This window comes from Zea mays, chromosome 5 (genome assembly GCF_902167145.1).
Source record: "Zea mays cultivar B73 chromosome 5, Zm-B73-REFERENCE-NAM-5.0, whole genome shotgun sequence".
NCBI classification, from domain to species: Eukaryota; Viridiplantae; Streptophyta; class Magnoliopsida; order Poales; family Poaceae; genus Zea; species Zea mays.
The window spans coordinates 16,158,248-16,172,091 of NC_050100.1; the positions used below are offsets into that span (position 1 = coordinate 16,158,248).

Consider the following 13,844-nt stretch of genomic DNA (forward strand, 5'->3'; position numbering starts at 1 on the left):
ATATTCCTAGCACAATGATATTGTGCGCATTGCTAGGAACTTCATCATGAAGATGAACCTCTTCGTGAGGCAAATCACCAGCAGGGCGAGTTCATCGGAGGAGAGTTATTACAGACCACGTGAATCTGCAATCAGAACATATGCTTTGACTAAGGCCAATGGATCATATTCGCAGGCGTCCCCGAGAATAGATCAAATGCCAATAAGTCAAATGTGGATATGATATTAATCCCGGGTATATCCACATCTACATCAGGTAGAAGCATTCAAACCAATATGGTTACTCCTCAACGATTTCTGGCAAACTCCATATACACAGGAGTACACACCGAACGACAGGTTCAGTTTGGCTTTTGTGCGTTTAATAGAATATTGAGGCATTATACTATATGGGCATTCCTCCCCCTAATGCCGAGATGTTCTAAAAAGCATACAGATAAAATCCCCAAACACAATCAGCTAGTTGTGGCCAATGTATGCTATGTGGTGATTTATTTGGGAAATCTTACGCACATTACAGATAGGGGTTTTATGCAGTGAGCATTGGACTTAGATTAATGTAGTGGCATGAATACTACATGTTTGTCCTTCACATGAAGGGTTAGTCTCAACATCCAGCGAGACTCGCAACAACAAGTTGCTTCATGGTTACAATTCTGCAAACTTATTGTTATTACTACCAAATGCATAGTCAATCATTAAGATTTAGACTGATATGCGCAACACTATTTTATCCATAAGGGTCCTTCAGAGGCTCATGCATACCATTCGTCGTTTGGAGCTATTAGTTGACTTCAGATCAACAAGTAAAATGACCATCCGGGTCTAGCGCTCACAAGGACATTCACTGGTTGCATTGTGCTTTTAAGCACATAGGAAAAATGTGTGTTGGTAGTAAAGTGCACGACATCAGGCCAATGCTGCCAAGCAAAGATTTTTATATGCAGAGATGTATAGTCCAGCTCGTTTTTATCACTGCCCATGGTTTACCCAATTACTCATACTGCTCTGAAATTGGGTATCGATTTATGCAACATTTCTAGGTATAATAATTTTGAGAGAGAACTTATAACAATAATTAATTATTTGTGGTGTTGCCAGCAAGGCAAACATTTCTCTTCATATTATATACCAAATTTGTTCTATAAAGCATTATTTCGATCTCTTCATATTGTTCAGCAAAAAGAGAAGCTTTGCAATAGAACTGACAGGGCCAAGAATTCATTTTATCTGGGAAAATCACCATATAACTAGCTTTTGATGAAGCAAATGATGATAACTGCTTGGCAAGAATGAAATTAGGACTGGTGTCCGCCAGGATCCATCTTCAACAACAGATATTACTGCTCTCATACGAAGAAATCATCAGGAGTAGAGAGGGTACAACAGGTCTCTACAAGATCTTCATATTTCTATCACAAATTATCATCACTAGCAGTCTAGTTGTCAAGATATATGACTCTTCTGGCTCCGAGGACCAAGGACATGTTAATGTCTAATTTAGCTTCAAGCTCTATGGTGATGTGGGATTTCATAGTTATTTGTCTACTCTTCTCACTTCTGGTAGATCGGAGGTAGATAATAGTAAGCATGCCAAAGTGTGGAATTCAGTGTAGTTCGGCTACATAAACCCCAGGTATGTGTCCATTCAGGATCGACCTTTACCATTTAGCTTACAGTGTATACCAAACTTGTTAAATGACTATCCTGAGTCAATTCAGTGACTATAAGTATTTACATTTCCGAGAGATGTATGTGACACAAGCATAGAGGTCCTCGATAGAACGAGTAAAGTGGTTCGACGGGAACACACTATGGTTTTCACACCAACATAGTGAAAATTTTCTTAGAATAACCTCTCGGTATACTCGCAACTTCGTGTTGCTAGCGGTTACATGTCCTTTTATCTCATAGTTTGCTTCATGTCATCCAGCGACAAAGAGAGCAATGTGCTAACATCTGGTTGAGCAATGTATGACTAAGATTTCTGATCTTAAATCATTTGGTAAGGTCTTTTTGCTTACTAATATAATCCCAATTTGTGATATCTTCTATGCCGAAAAGGCTTTCATGCATTATATTATATACCTTCGGGTTACTTCGAGTAAAACTTTATGCACGAGGAGAGAGCGGAGAATGAACTTATCTGTGTTTTATAGATATTTCAATTTAATTTCCCAGATTTTCAAGCACTATATAGCTTGATATAGTTGTTATGGCCACTTGGCGATATATAAATATATAATGCCACACAACACAGTCTAATAAAATATAGAGCCAAACAAAATTGTTTATGAAGGTTGCGCATAATGTGACTTTAGGGTCTTGAACAACCCACCACAATCTAACGAGTACAAGCTCTAGCATCTGGTGTCAACGTGTGTGCGACCATCAGAGCTACAACAGTATAGCAAGCCTTCGTAATAAGCGCAACAGGCACAATTATGCCTCTATGATTGGGGTACACGATAAGTCCACGCAACGTGCGCAACAGGCGCAATTGTGGCTCCATGATCACGACAGACAGATAGTGCCTACAGGGCATGCGAAAAATATGCGACTCAGCGATGGCGGTCTGACTCAACGGGAGCGATCCGATTAATGGAGAGCGCGACATAGCAATCACATGACGCAGCCAAGTTCGAACGACTCAAATATTGTGTCGTGTTGCCAGGGCGCAGTCAATATTCAGCTAATGTCATAACTCACCCGATTACCAACGCAGCCTGATCGGTGTGTCTGAGTACCCATTATACAATTTAATCGCTCGATGTGAGTCCGAAAGCTCAACGCAATAGAAATATTTAGAGCGATTTAAATATACACAATATAACCTTCACATGCATTTTAATAATTTGTCTGCTATTTATTTACTGCGGGAATACAAGCAGAAATAAATAACGAATTTAATGCATGAACATGACACATCAGGTGTAAAAAGCATTTTCCATATTCAAACATGTACTAATTATTTACTACGGGAAATAATTAATTAAAATACAAATTGTAACATAACATGCTTTATTCTATTCGTTATTTACATCAGGAAATAAATAACATGAAGCATGCATGTAAATTAAAATTATACCAAAGTTTCTTAATTCAATAGATTTTTATGGAGAAAATGGCAAGCCTATTTTCCTTTTTTTTTTCAACCGTGACATGTAACATGGATGCATGCGGCCATGCGAGGTGGGCCATGCGGGCTATTTGGAATCACAACCACTACTTCCATGCGCCTTTTTTCTAGCCACATGCAGATGTGCCGCGTGGGCAGCGATGATGCAGGTCCCATTACAATTGACAGATCCATATTTTTAGCGGTTGCTTTGAACGACCGCCTGGTTAAAGTCGCCGCCTGGTCAAAGGCGATCCCGTAAATCATAGATCCAATCTAAAAATTACATACCGTTAGATTGGATAGAGGAATCGAAGTCTGTCGCGTAGGACAGTTCGGCTAGGCCGGAGGACCTGCCGGCGTGGTGGAGAGTCGGTGTCGATCGGATCCGTAGCAACATCAAGGTAGAGCGTGCTGATAACGTGTTGAGAACTACGTTAACACGGATCGCCAGATCCGCTCCCTTCCCTCCCGTCAGCAGTAGAGGCGCGAGAAGCTGTAGAGAACCCGTCTCCCTTCCCAGAAGCCCGACAGAGTAACACACGAGACACAATGTATAGGGTTGGGCCTCTGGCCTCTTTCTGATCTCTGTATTATGAGGGGATGTACAGGTTCCTTATATAGAGATGTGAGACCCCTCAGGGGCAAAGCAGGTATTTGCCCACATAACCCTAACTAGGGTCACTTAACAATAATCTCTCTAGATTATATAATCCAGTGCAAATAATCCAATAGGTAAACAAACATATAGATTATGGGTTCAGATTATATAATCTAAAGCCCAGATTATGATAATCTCATAATCTCTTCAAGAGTAGCTTATTTAAGATTATTTTGGCAAAAGACCCACTACCCATGGTTATGTAAATAGAAATTACAATATATGTCATCCTTCTTTCCTCACCTCAAATAAACGAACAAGAGTATTATTGTCTTTATGAATAATCTATATTTGTATAATCTAGACTACCAAACAACTATATGTAGATTATATTATGTCTAGATTATAATTTAGATTATATAATTTACAGATTATATAATCTATAAGCTGAAACAAACAGGCTCTACCTCTCCATCTTCCGGCCCATAGCCGCATCTCTGCAAGTGGGCCCTCTCCCGCGGGGAGGGCGATGGACCCGAAGCTGCTGCGGCATGGAAATCTGAGAAGTATTGTCCTCCCCCCAGTCCCCAGACTTGCGCGCGCCTCCGCTGCTGCGACTGCGAGCCCAAGAAAAATTTTCCTCTACGAGCGCATGGAGGTGTCCGCTGGGCTCCGGCTGCCGCCCGTCGCTGCGGCAGCGTCGCTCCTTGGCTGTCGGTCCGCGTCGGTGCCGCCGCGCGCGGCGGCTTCCCATTCTGTGCGGTCCGTGTCCCGCGCGGTTAAGGTGGGCCTCCTTTCGCTCTCCCCTCTTGTCGCACCCCCTCGCGAGGTGTGAATTTCTAGTCTAGGGTCTGCGGGGCCGTCGGGACCAATGGGTACGCCGATCTCGTCCTCCTGTTCGACATTGCTGCTTGCAGGGCTCCAGGGTCTCTGGATTCTGTTGTAACTTGTTCGCCATTTTTAGTTACGTTTTGCTCCCCGCAGATAGTGCTTTCTCGCCTTATACTGAATAAAGTGTTGAAGGCAAACATTATTTAACGGAAATTTCGCACCAAGAAGATACCTTGTGACTGACAGCATGGAAGGCTCTTAAATTTTTCTGGCCTCTAAAAATATTGCTGTTCCGCTTGTTACCTGTTCTCTAAATGTGCCAACAACATGCTTAAAGCCTTAAACCAATGAATTGTGTGGAACAGTAGGCTCCATGAACGAATTGGATGGCTACAATTTTTGTTGACTATTGCACTAGAAAAAAAACTGTCACCTGATCTGTCGCCGGAGGGATAAGCTCTTATATCTGTGGTCATACTACCTGTTCATTTTAGTTTTTTTCGGTGCTTGATGAGTGATGGTACTGTTGCTGAAGTTCACAAGGAAATAACTGATTGATAAATTAAGGAGCTTTCAGTTGAGTATACATTTACTAACAATGTGTATATTAGAATTTACAAAAAGCTACAATGAGGAGTCTACCAGTGCAAGAAACAAACCCTAAAAAGATATTTTGAGAAACCGGGTGATGATGTCTGTAACACGATGATGGCTGCCATGAAGTCCGATTTAATTGTTGGCTAACACGGCTTGTAGAAACGCCCGATGAATTCATCTGGACCCGACACCCTATCAGCAGGCAATTCTTTTATTGTTGCCCAAACCTCTTCTTCTGTTACTGTTATGTCCTTGTCCATCTCCAAAAGATCAACTCTTTGCCTATGAAAACCATGTGAATATAGCTGTAGTATGCGTGCTTCGGTGTAACCATGTCAATAAGCTGCAGTATGTGCACTTTTTATTTAACCATATGAATGTACATGTAGTACTTGTGTGTGATCGATTTTCATCTAATTGCCCTCCTGTTACTGGGATCTCCCTGTTGTCAAATTTGGTACCTGCATCTTGCTTAGGCATGTTTATCTTGTTTTCATGCACACAAGTGTGTGTCTTTACATATGACAAAGGCAGCATCTGAATACCCCTCAGTGGTAATTGGCATTAATTTTTATTGTGCAAGCCTGAACCTGTAGTCTTGCAGTATGTGTTTTCTTTGAAATTTAGAGAGTTGCCATGGTAATTTAACTAACTGCCATCACCAATGTCTGTCAATGATATAAAGTACTGATCAATATCCAGTGTTCAGCATACAGAAACCTATCTCTTCTCTACTATATAAAGCACCATTTTCTACGGATTCGAACCATGGTTGTTGGTTCTAAACTCACATTCACATTCACCTAACCAACATAACATACATGTCTTTATATTTTATACTTTATACTCAAACATAAATAAAAACCGTAGCAACATACACACTTTGCTAATATGCCTATATATGAATCACAGGCACGCTTGCCATGCTTATCGATTGTCGTGTGTTTTCTTTTGTTGTGATCGATTGCATCATGAGCGTTGGATTTTGCTTATCAGGCTGAAAGGAAATTTGTTTCAAGAGACTGATAACTTTCTCTTGCCGCACAGATCAGAGCAGCTGCAATTAACGGCCTCCAAAGAAACAGAAGTAATCTCGAATCATTATTCTGCTACGACAAATCTGTCCCCGAGCAGGACATTGGAGAACCATCTGGTCTAAATCTGGAAAAGAAGAATGTCGGGGACAAGCCTCCCTGCTCAAGCTGTGAAGCTAAAGGTGCCTTGCTGTGTGCAACGTGCGCTGGTTCAGGCTTGTACGTCGACTCGATACTAGAGAGCCAGGGAATCATCGTGAAAGTCAGATGCCTAGGTAAATAAGCTTTGACAAGCACATTACGTGCGACAGTTGCTTCCTGCTATACAGTTGATACATGACATGACCTATACGACCTGCTGATATCCAAACCACTGTAGGTTGCGGTGGAACTGGGAACATCATGTGCTCCAAATGTGGAGGCCGTGGGCATACATAACATGAACGCTAAAGCTTGCACCTTGCAGATCAAAGGAGTTGACTCTATGGAGAATTTTCTCTGTGTTACATGTTACGGTGTGCTGAGCTAGCTGCTGTAGCTACATCGAGACATGCTTTAGAAGGCTAAGTTAATGAACTATCCTCTTTTACTTTTTTTTTGTTCCCCACTTCCCCTCATTCCGTGCTTAAAAGCATGATGCGTCATGGGATTTCATGTGATGTTGTAATCGTAAAGGTGTAATGGTATGTGAAAGACACACTTCGTACATGGAGGAGAATGAGAGATTAAATTCAGTTGTGCTAGTACTCCTGTGCATTAAATTTTTACTCAAACGCTCTGCTTCACAGTGCTTGTGGATATGGGCTTTCGCTCTCCTCCACAAATCACAATGCTCGTGCATACGGAATTTCCTGACGGACCACGCAGCCGCAGGAGCAGTCCGCCGCCACACATAGCGCTCGACAAAATACTCGTGGCTGATAAGCTCATTGTTGACTCGACTCGTTTTCAATTTTATCGCGAGCTAAACTACCATCTTAGCTCGGTTTGTTAAGGAGCCAGCTCGTTAGCTCGAACTAGCAACTATTTGTTAGAAAAGCAAAGCCTACACTTGTATTGGATGAACTAATAAATGATGAGCTTTGTTAATTTGATGTTGGATTCATGCGATATGTGAAACTATAAGTATTATTACACTTTTTTTAGTTTTAAATTATCTAGGATTAACTAGAAATTGATTATATTGTTTTAATAATATGTATATTGTTTTTTACCGTGGCTCGCGACCTAAAGAAGCTAGCTCAAGATTGAACTGAGCCGAGCTGGCTCGATATGCAGCCCTAGCCACATAATTCATTAGCTTGCACAAACCTCATGGGCATGTGTTACAGTTTTTTTTCCTGAAGATTTTTTCTGAGAATCTGACTGTAAAGAGAATCTTAGTATCATAAAAAAAGATTACATGTGGAGGAACATGAATAAATTTATAGAGTTTAGGATCTTTAATGTGACTGATTCCTACTATTACGATGACTCGATCGATCATGCGTTCACGTTAATTTTTGACGGTTTTCAATAAAAGCGATTCTCACAAAAGTGCTTGAAAATCTAGGTGTTTGATAGTTCGCAATATCTTCTAGTAGTTAAAAGCTGAAAAAGTTAAAAGAAACGGCCCGCTCGTGCGCCGCCGCTGCCCGTGCAACCGTCCACCACCGCGACGCAAGCTGCTCCCACTTATAGATGTCCAAACGGGCGGCACGGCCCGACCCAACTCGGCCCGGCCCGTTTGAGCCCGACACGGTTAAGCCCGACCACTTAACCGTACCGTGTCGTGCCGCCCGACGGGCTCATACCTCTTCCTGAGCACGGCACGGTGGAGGCCCGACCGTGCCGGGCGGCCCGAATAGCACGACCCATTTAGTAGCCCGTGCCGGCTCGAGCCCGCAAAACACAAAACTATATTTAGCAAAAAAAACCCTAAAACCGACAACACAAAAAACCTAAAACTTACAGCACAAAAACCCTAAAACAAAGAACTGTCCACATAATCAAATTTGCTCCACTCGGTAAGAAAATTTAGCAAAGAAGAACCGATGCAACTCACCTACAGGCGCGGTGCTCGCCCGGCGCCGTCGGAACCGCTCCAGCACGCCGCGCAGCACCACATCGAGGGTGTCCTCCATGCCGTCGCCGAACCCATCGGACGATGACGCGTACACCAGCCGCGGGATCATCTTCACCACGCGCTCCTGCATCCGTTGCACCCGCCGCTCACTGAGCCCCTTAAGAACATAGGAGGAGGGAGGAGGTGCCGAGTGTGCACCGTGCCGTCGTAGGGAGGAGGGAGCCAGGAGCGAGAGGGAGGAAGAGTGGGAGAGTGGGTTAGGGATTGCATTAGGAGCAGACGCGGCAGCCCTCGGGGACTTGTGGGCTAGCGGCGGGGGTGGGTGGGTGGGGAAATGGGGATTTAGGTTTTAGGGTATTAGATTAAACGGGCCGGTTAAAAGGCCCCGCAGATACCGGGTCGTGCTCGGGCTAGCCCAACGGGCTCAAATGTCTGTCAGGCCCGTCACGCTATCCGGGCCGGGCTGAGCCCGGGCCCGCTTCAATTCGTGACGTGTCGTGCTCGTGTCGTGCTAAAATAACGTGCTTCGTGGCGGGCTAACGGGCCACATGCTTTCTGAACATCTATACTCCCACTCGATACAGCTCTTGCCGCCGACCGTGGTAACCTCTACTCTAGCTATCATGTTGTGTTGGGAATTAGGGCGTATAGTACCCCATTTATTAGATGATCATTTAAGAGGTTTTTATGGGATTAATTCAAAAAACAAGAGACACGTTGGCTCTTAACTTCATTTATGACTAGGTGAGTAACCGTGCGTTGTAACGGGAACATATAATAATATAATAACTTATATACAAAATGTGTCTTATATTATTATAAAAAATATTTCATAATTCATTTGTAATCCTAGCCATACATAAATTTTGTTATTTTAATTTAGCTGTTTCACTACTACATTGCAACCATCAGTATCATGCAGGCTTCGATATATGCCACGATTTGTATGGTCTCATTGAAGAGCAGTGTCACACCTGCCGGTAGAAGTTCCCTCGTACATTGTCAGTCATCAGGTACACACCACCATACACGCTTGCTTAAACAAAAAAGCAAGTGTATGTGTTTGCGAAGAGAATTAAAGGCAGGCCGGCACAAAAGCTACCCCGACAATGACGAGTGGTCATTGCTGTCGGTCCTCCTCTGCGTCACATATTGTCGGCGTTTCGAGACCGGGGGGTCCCTGGGCCGACGAGTGAATGTCGCCGCGTACCCCAGCCCAGATGGGTCGAGCGCGGGGGCGAGCGCGAAGGGGGGAGAGCGAGGCGGCCGGAGACCGGCGTGAGAGAGGTGGGAATCCCGCGGCCTTCGTGTTCGTCCCGCGCCCAGGTCGGGTGCGCTTGCAGTAGGGGGTTACAAGCGTCCACGCGGGAGAGGGAGCGAGCGGCTACAAGCGAGCGCCTGTCTCGTCCTCGTCCCCGCGCGGCCAACCCTCTCTAAGAGGACCCTGGTCCTTCCTTTTATAGGCGTAAGGAGAGTGAAAGGATCACGATGCCCAAGAGGGGGGGTGAATTGGGCTTTTCTAAAAATCAACACTAATTAAAACCTAGGCAAGAGCTAAACAAGAGCCCAACTTCACCCCAACAACTAGCACTAAGAAAATAATACTAGAAATGAACAAGGCTAAAACAATGCTTCAAATACTTGCTAAACAAATACACAAAGTAAATAGCTTGAATTAAGTGCGGAATGTAAAGCAAAGTTTAGAAGACTCCTCCAATTTTTTTCCCGAGGTATCGAAGAGTCGGCACTCTCCACTAGTCCTCGTTGGAGCACCCGCGCAAGGGTATCGCTCCCCCTTGGTCCTCGCAAGAACCAAGTGCTCACTACGAGATGATCCTTTGCCACTCCGGCGCGGTGGATCTCTCGAGACCGCTTACAAACTTGAGTCGGGTCACCAACAAGATCTTCACGGTGATCACCGAGCTCCCAACGCCACCAAGCCGTCTAGGTGATGCCGATCACCAAGAGTAACAAGCCATAGACTTTCGCTTGACCAAGAGAAGCCTAATGCAAGTGGTGTGTGCTCTAGGTGGCTCTCACTAGCGCTAATGAGGAACAAGCGCGGATTATGATTCTCTAATCTCCTCACTAGGCTTTTGGTGCTTGCAATACTCTACCAAGGTGCTGGAATAAATGTGGAGTGCAAGACATTGAATATGGTGGGTGGAAGGGGTATAAATAGCCCTCACCCACCAACTAGCCATTACAGGAAACTTGCTGCGCGATGGCGCACCGGACAGTCCGGTGCGCCACCGGTGCGCCAACGGTGCGCCACCGGTGCGCCAACGGTCACTTCCAACGGCTAGTTCTGACACAGAGCCGTTGGACTCATGGCGCACCGGACAGTGAACAGTCCACTGTCCGGTGCACACCGGACAGTCCGGTGCGATGTCCGGTGTGCCACTAAAATTCATCTCCGAAGGCAGCGCTCTCGGGTTTCTGCGACTGGGAAGGCTCTGCTGTGAACCAGCCTGGTCCCACCTGGCAGAGGGTGCACCGGACAGTCCGGTGCACACCGGACAGTCCGGTGCCCCAAAGCCAGAAACCCTAAGTCTTGTTTTTCAGCTGATTTTCAAATCGGTTTTCGCTCTAACTTGTGTGTGAGTTCTAGAGTGACACCTAGCACTGTGTATGAGTGTGATTGTGCACCAACACTACACTAGAACTCTCTTGGTCAAACTACTCATCGACAACCCCTCTTTATAGTACGGCTAAAAGAGAATAAAAAGCCTAATTAAAATGCGAGTGTCCACATCTCCTTGACACTCGGACTCCGTAGGCCTTCACCTTTTGTTTCGTCGTTTTAGCCGTCGCTTCGAGTTCTTATCTCCGGGATTGTTTTCTCCGTTGTAGTACTTCTACCTGTCATGCGACCTAACTTACCATTTGTCTCTGCAAAACACACGTTAGTCACATATAATAATACGTTGTCATTAATCACTAAAACCAACCAGGGGCCTAGATGCTTTCAATCTCCCCCTTTTTGGTGATTGATGACAACCCTACAAGTTTTGTGAGAGTAGTTTGTTTTGAAGATTCTGTCAATAGAAAGAATGGTTAGTTATACTCAGTAATTTTTGACAGAAGAAATGTGTACCATAATAATAAGAGTGAGCGCATACACATCATAAGATTCTTGTTCATATAAAAGAGAAAGTAAATTAATGAAACAAGAGCTAGAAGACTGGTGATTTGAAATAAGGTGAAAACGTAATACACACAGTCAACCAAAAGCAACGAGAGTATATGACGAGTTTGTGAGCCAAAAACATAAAGCTAGTACAGAGAGTAGCAGGCACAAATATTACATCAAAAGAACACTGACTCTCTCTCTAACTCCCCCTAGCTCTCACAACTCATATCTCTCCCCCTTTGGCGTCAAACACCAAAAGGGACCTAAACATCGGATGCAGGAGGAGGCGACGGGGGCGCATCCGGTCGAGGTCGAGGTAGCAGAGCAAACGCCGACGGAGGGTCAGAGTCAGGCTCGGATCCAGGATCTGCGGTAGAAGCTGGAGCTGGTACTGACTCGGACACAGGCAGCGCTGCAGGAGCTACCGGAGCAGAAGCAGTCACAGATACTGCCACAGCGGTGGTGGAAACAGCAGATGCTGGTGGCACTGGCGGCTGCGGGCAGACAGAGCTGAGAACTGGTGAAGTGAACGCCAAGGTGACCGGCCGGAGCGGAGAGGTAACAGCAGGGGGTGCAGACAAGATCGAAGGCACTACTGGAGCGTGAAGCGAAGAAGGCGGAGCAGACTGAACTGGAGACGCTGAGATACCAGAGTGCTGAAGCATGAGGGCCATGAATGCCCTATTCTCTGCCCTATCCTGAATAAGCTGCTGCTGAAGAGCATCCTGCCTGTCCTGCATGCTCTGAAACATCGAGAGCATACGGTCAGATAAACGGGCCTGCTCGGCTGCCAGGAGAGCCTGCTGCTGGGTGAGAGTCTGCTGCTGCTGGGTGAGAGTCTGCTGCTGCTGGGTGAGAGTCTGAAGAATCGACGCAAGAGCAGGGTCCAAAGCTGGAGGAGCAGGGGCAGCACGGGAACTCCCAGCCTCATGATCATGTGAGCGTGGAGGCATAGGAGGCGGAGGCGGAAGAGGAACCCCAAAATCATCATCATCATCATCATCATCTGCTGCACCCTGGGTGTCAAACTGGCGAAGTGCTGCATCCTCAGCCTGAGTGTCAAACACAGGAGCATAAGCTGGCACTGGAATCTCTGGAGCAGGACGGTAAGATCCAAACACAAGGCGAGAGGCCTCAAGGGTGCTCTGAAAGCGAGGTGGCTGGATCAGCTGCGCAAATATGTGGCATAAGTAGTGAGCATAGGGTAGCTGCCGCCGAGCACGAATCCCATCCAGAACAGTGTCCTCAATCTCACAGATCAGAAAGTCAACAACATCAAACTCAGAGTGGGATACCAGGGCACCAAGGAGCCAAAGCTGGATATGAGTGGTGGCCTCCCTGTATCCCATCCTAGGCAGGAGTGTCCGTCTGACGAGCTCATATAAGTACTTCGCTGTCGGAGTGAAGTCTGCTGGAGAACGTCGCGACCCATCTGTGAAAGGCGGGCGGAACAGAGCCGCGACGTGAGCTGTCCCTGGAGCCACACCGCCGTGAGGGCGACGTGGAGGATCTGAAGTGCCATAGCAGAGACTGTGCAGGCGAGTCGACGAATCAGGGAATCCAAAAAGCTGTCTGATCTGACTGGCAGTGATCGTGACATCCTCGCGCTCAAAGCGGAACCTCATCCACTGATGATCCGGGTCAATCCAAACAGAGGCATAGAAGACGCGGACCCACTCCTCAACGTATCTGCCGCTGATAGTCAGAAAGGACAGAAGACCTGGCAAATAGGTGAGATGTGCCTCAGACTCAGCACCGGCTGCAAGCAAGAAAGCTGGAAGATCCAATAGGCGGTGCACTCGTAGCGCAATCTGAGCTGACATCTGAGCCCTGAAGAAAGTCTCCTGAATCCGAGTGCTGAAAAGAACTCCTGCTGCTGGGTCTCTCTGAGCTGGCAGCCAAGACTCCACGGGTACGTACCTGAACCGACGTACCCGGGCTGCAGTAGCACGTTGAAGATCAAATAGACGAGGATCCGAAACCAGAGGACGAACCTCAGTCTCATCACGCTCCCGGAAGCGAGGTGGAGGGACAGGAGGAGCTGAAGCGGGAGCGGGAGCAGGGGAAGCAGTGGAAGCTGGCGTGGTGCTGGTAGTGGGTATGGCGGTGGAGGTGGATGGAGCAATAGGAGTGACTGGAGCAGGCAGAGTGGGTGGCGGAGTGGAAGCGGAGGTGTGAGTGGAGGAGCGAGACCGGGAGGCGAGACGACGAGCACGGAAAGCAATCTGATCTGATGGAATATCCGGCTGATCTCCAAGTGCTGCCTGTGCAGCGGCTGCGGCAGCTGCTGCTGCTGCGCGAGCCTCTCTGTCTGAACGCCGCTTCTTGCGGCCTTCCTGCTGCTCCAGATACACAGTCTTCCCCTTCACCTGCCTGAAGGGGCGACGAGGGTCCTCGTCATCGCCACCCCCTGATGCCGACGCATTCTTTGTGCGCGGCATCCTGGACTAAAGTCTGCAAATGAG

At 46.5% G+C, this 13,844-nt stretch overlaps 1 protein-coding gene and 1 pseudogene across 2 annotated transcripts; one reads left to right on the forward strand and one right to left on the reverse strand.

Annotated features, from left to right (window-relative positions):
• The first annotated feature begins 4,354 nt into the window (after nt 1–4,354).
• LOC100276646 (DnaJ/Hsp40 cysteine-rich domain superfamily protein) lies at nt 4,355–6,924 on the forward strand. Its single transcript, NM_001165620.2, has 3 exons — nt 4,355–4,503; nt 6,195–6,456; nt 6,561–6,924. Exons 1-3 carry the CDS (start codon nt 4,372–4,374, stop codon nt 6,617–6,619), a joined length of 453 nt encoding a protein of 150 aa, NP_001159092.2. The 5' UTR covers nt 4,355–4,371; the 3' UTR covers nt 6,620–6,924.
• Nucleotides 5,082–8,507, reverse strand: LOC113633879 (uncharacterized; annotated as a pseudogene). Its single transcript, NR_159932.1, has 2 exons — nt 8,226–8,507; nt 5,082–5,429 (listed from the first exon to the last, which is right to left on the reverse strand). The product of NR_159932.1 is annotated as an uncharacterized protein (transcript).
• Between the last annotated feature and the right edge of the window lie 5,337 nt (nt 8,508–13,844).

Excerpts from the sequence above, each read along its gene's own strand:
- LOC100276646 (NM_001165620.2), top strand. The coding sequence starts at position 4,372 with ATGGAGGTGTCCGCTGGGCTCCGGCTGCCGCCCGTCGCTGCGGCAGCG. Across the intron at positions 4,504-6,194 it reads CCGTGTCCCGCGCGGTTAAG|ATCAGAGCAGCTGCAATTAA; the intron begins GTGGGCCTCCTT and ends CTTGCCGCACAG. Across the intron at positions 6,457-6,560 it reads CGTGAAAGTCAGATGCCTAG|GTTGCGGTGGAACTGGGAAC; the intron begins GTAAATAAGCTT and ends AAACCACTGTAG.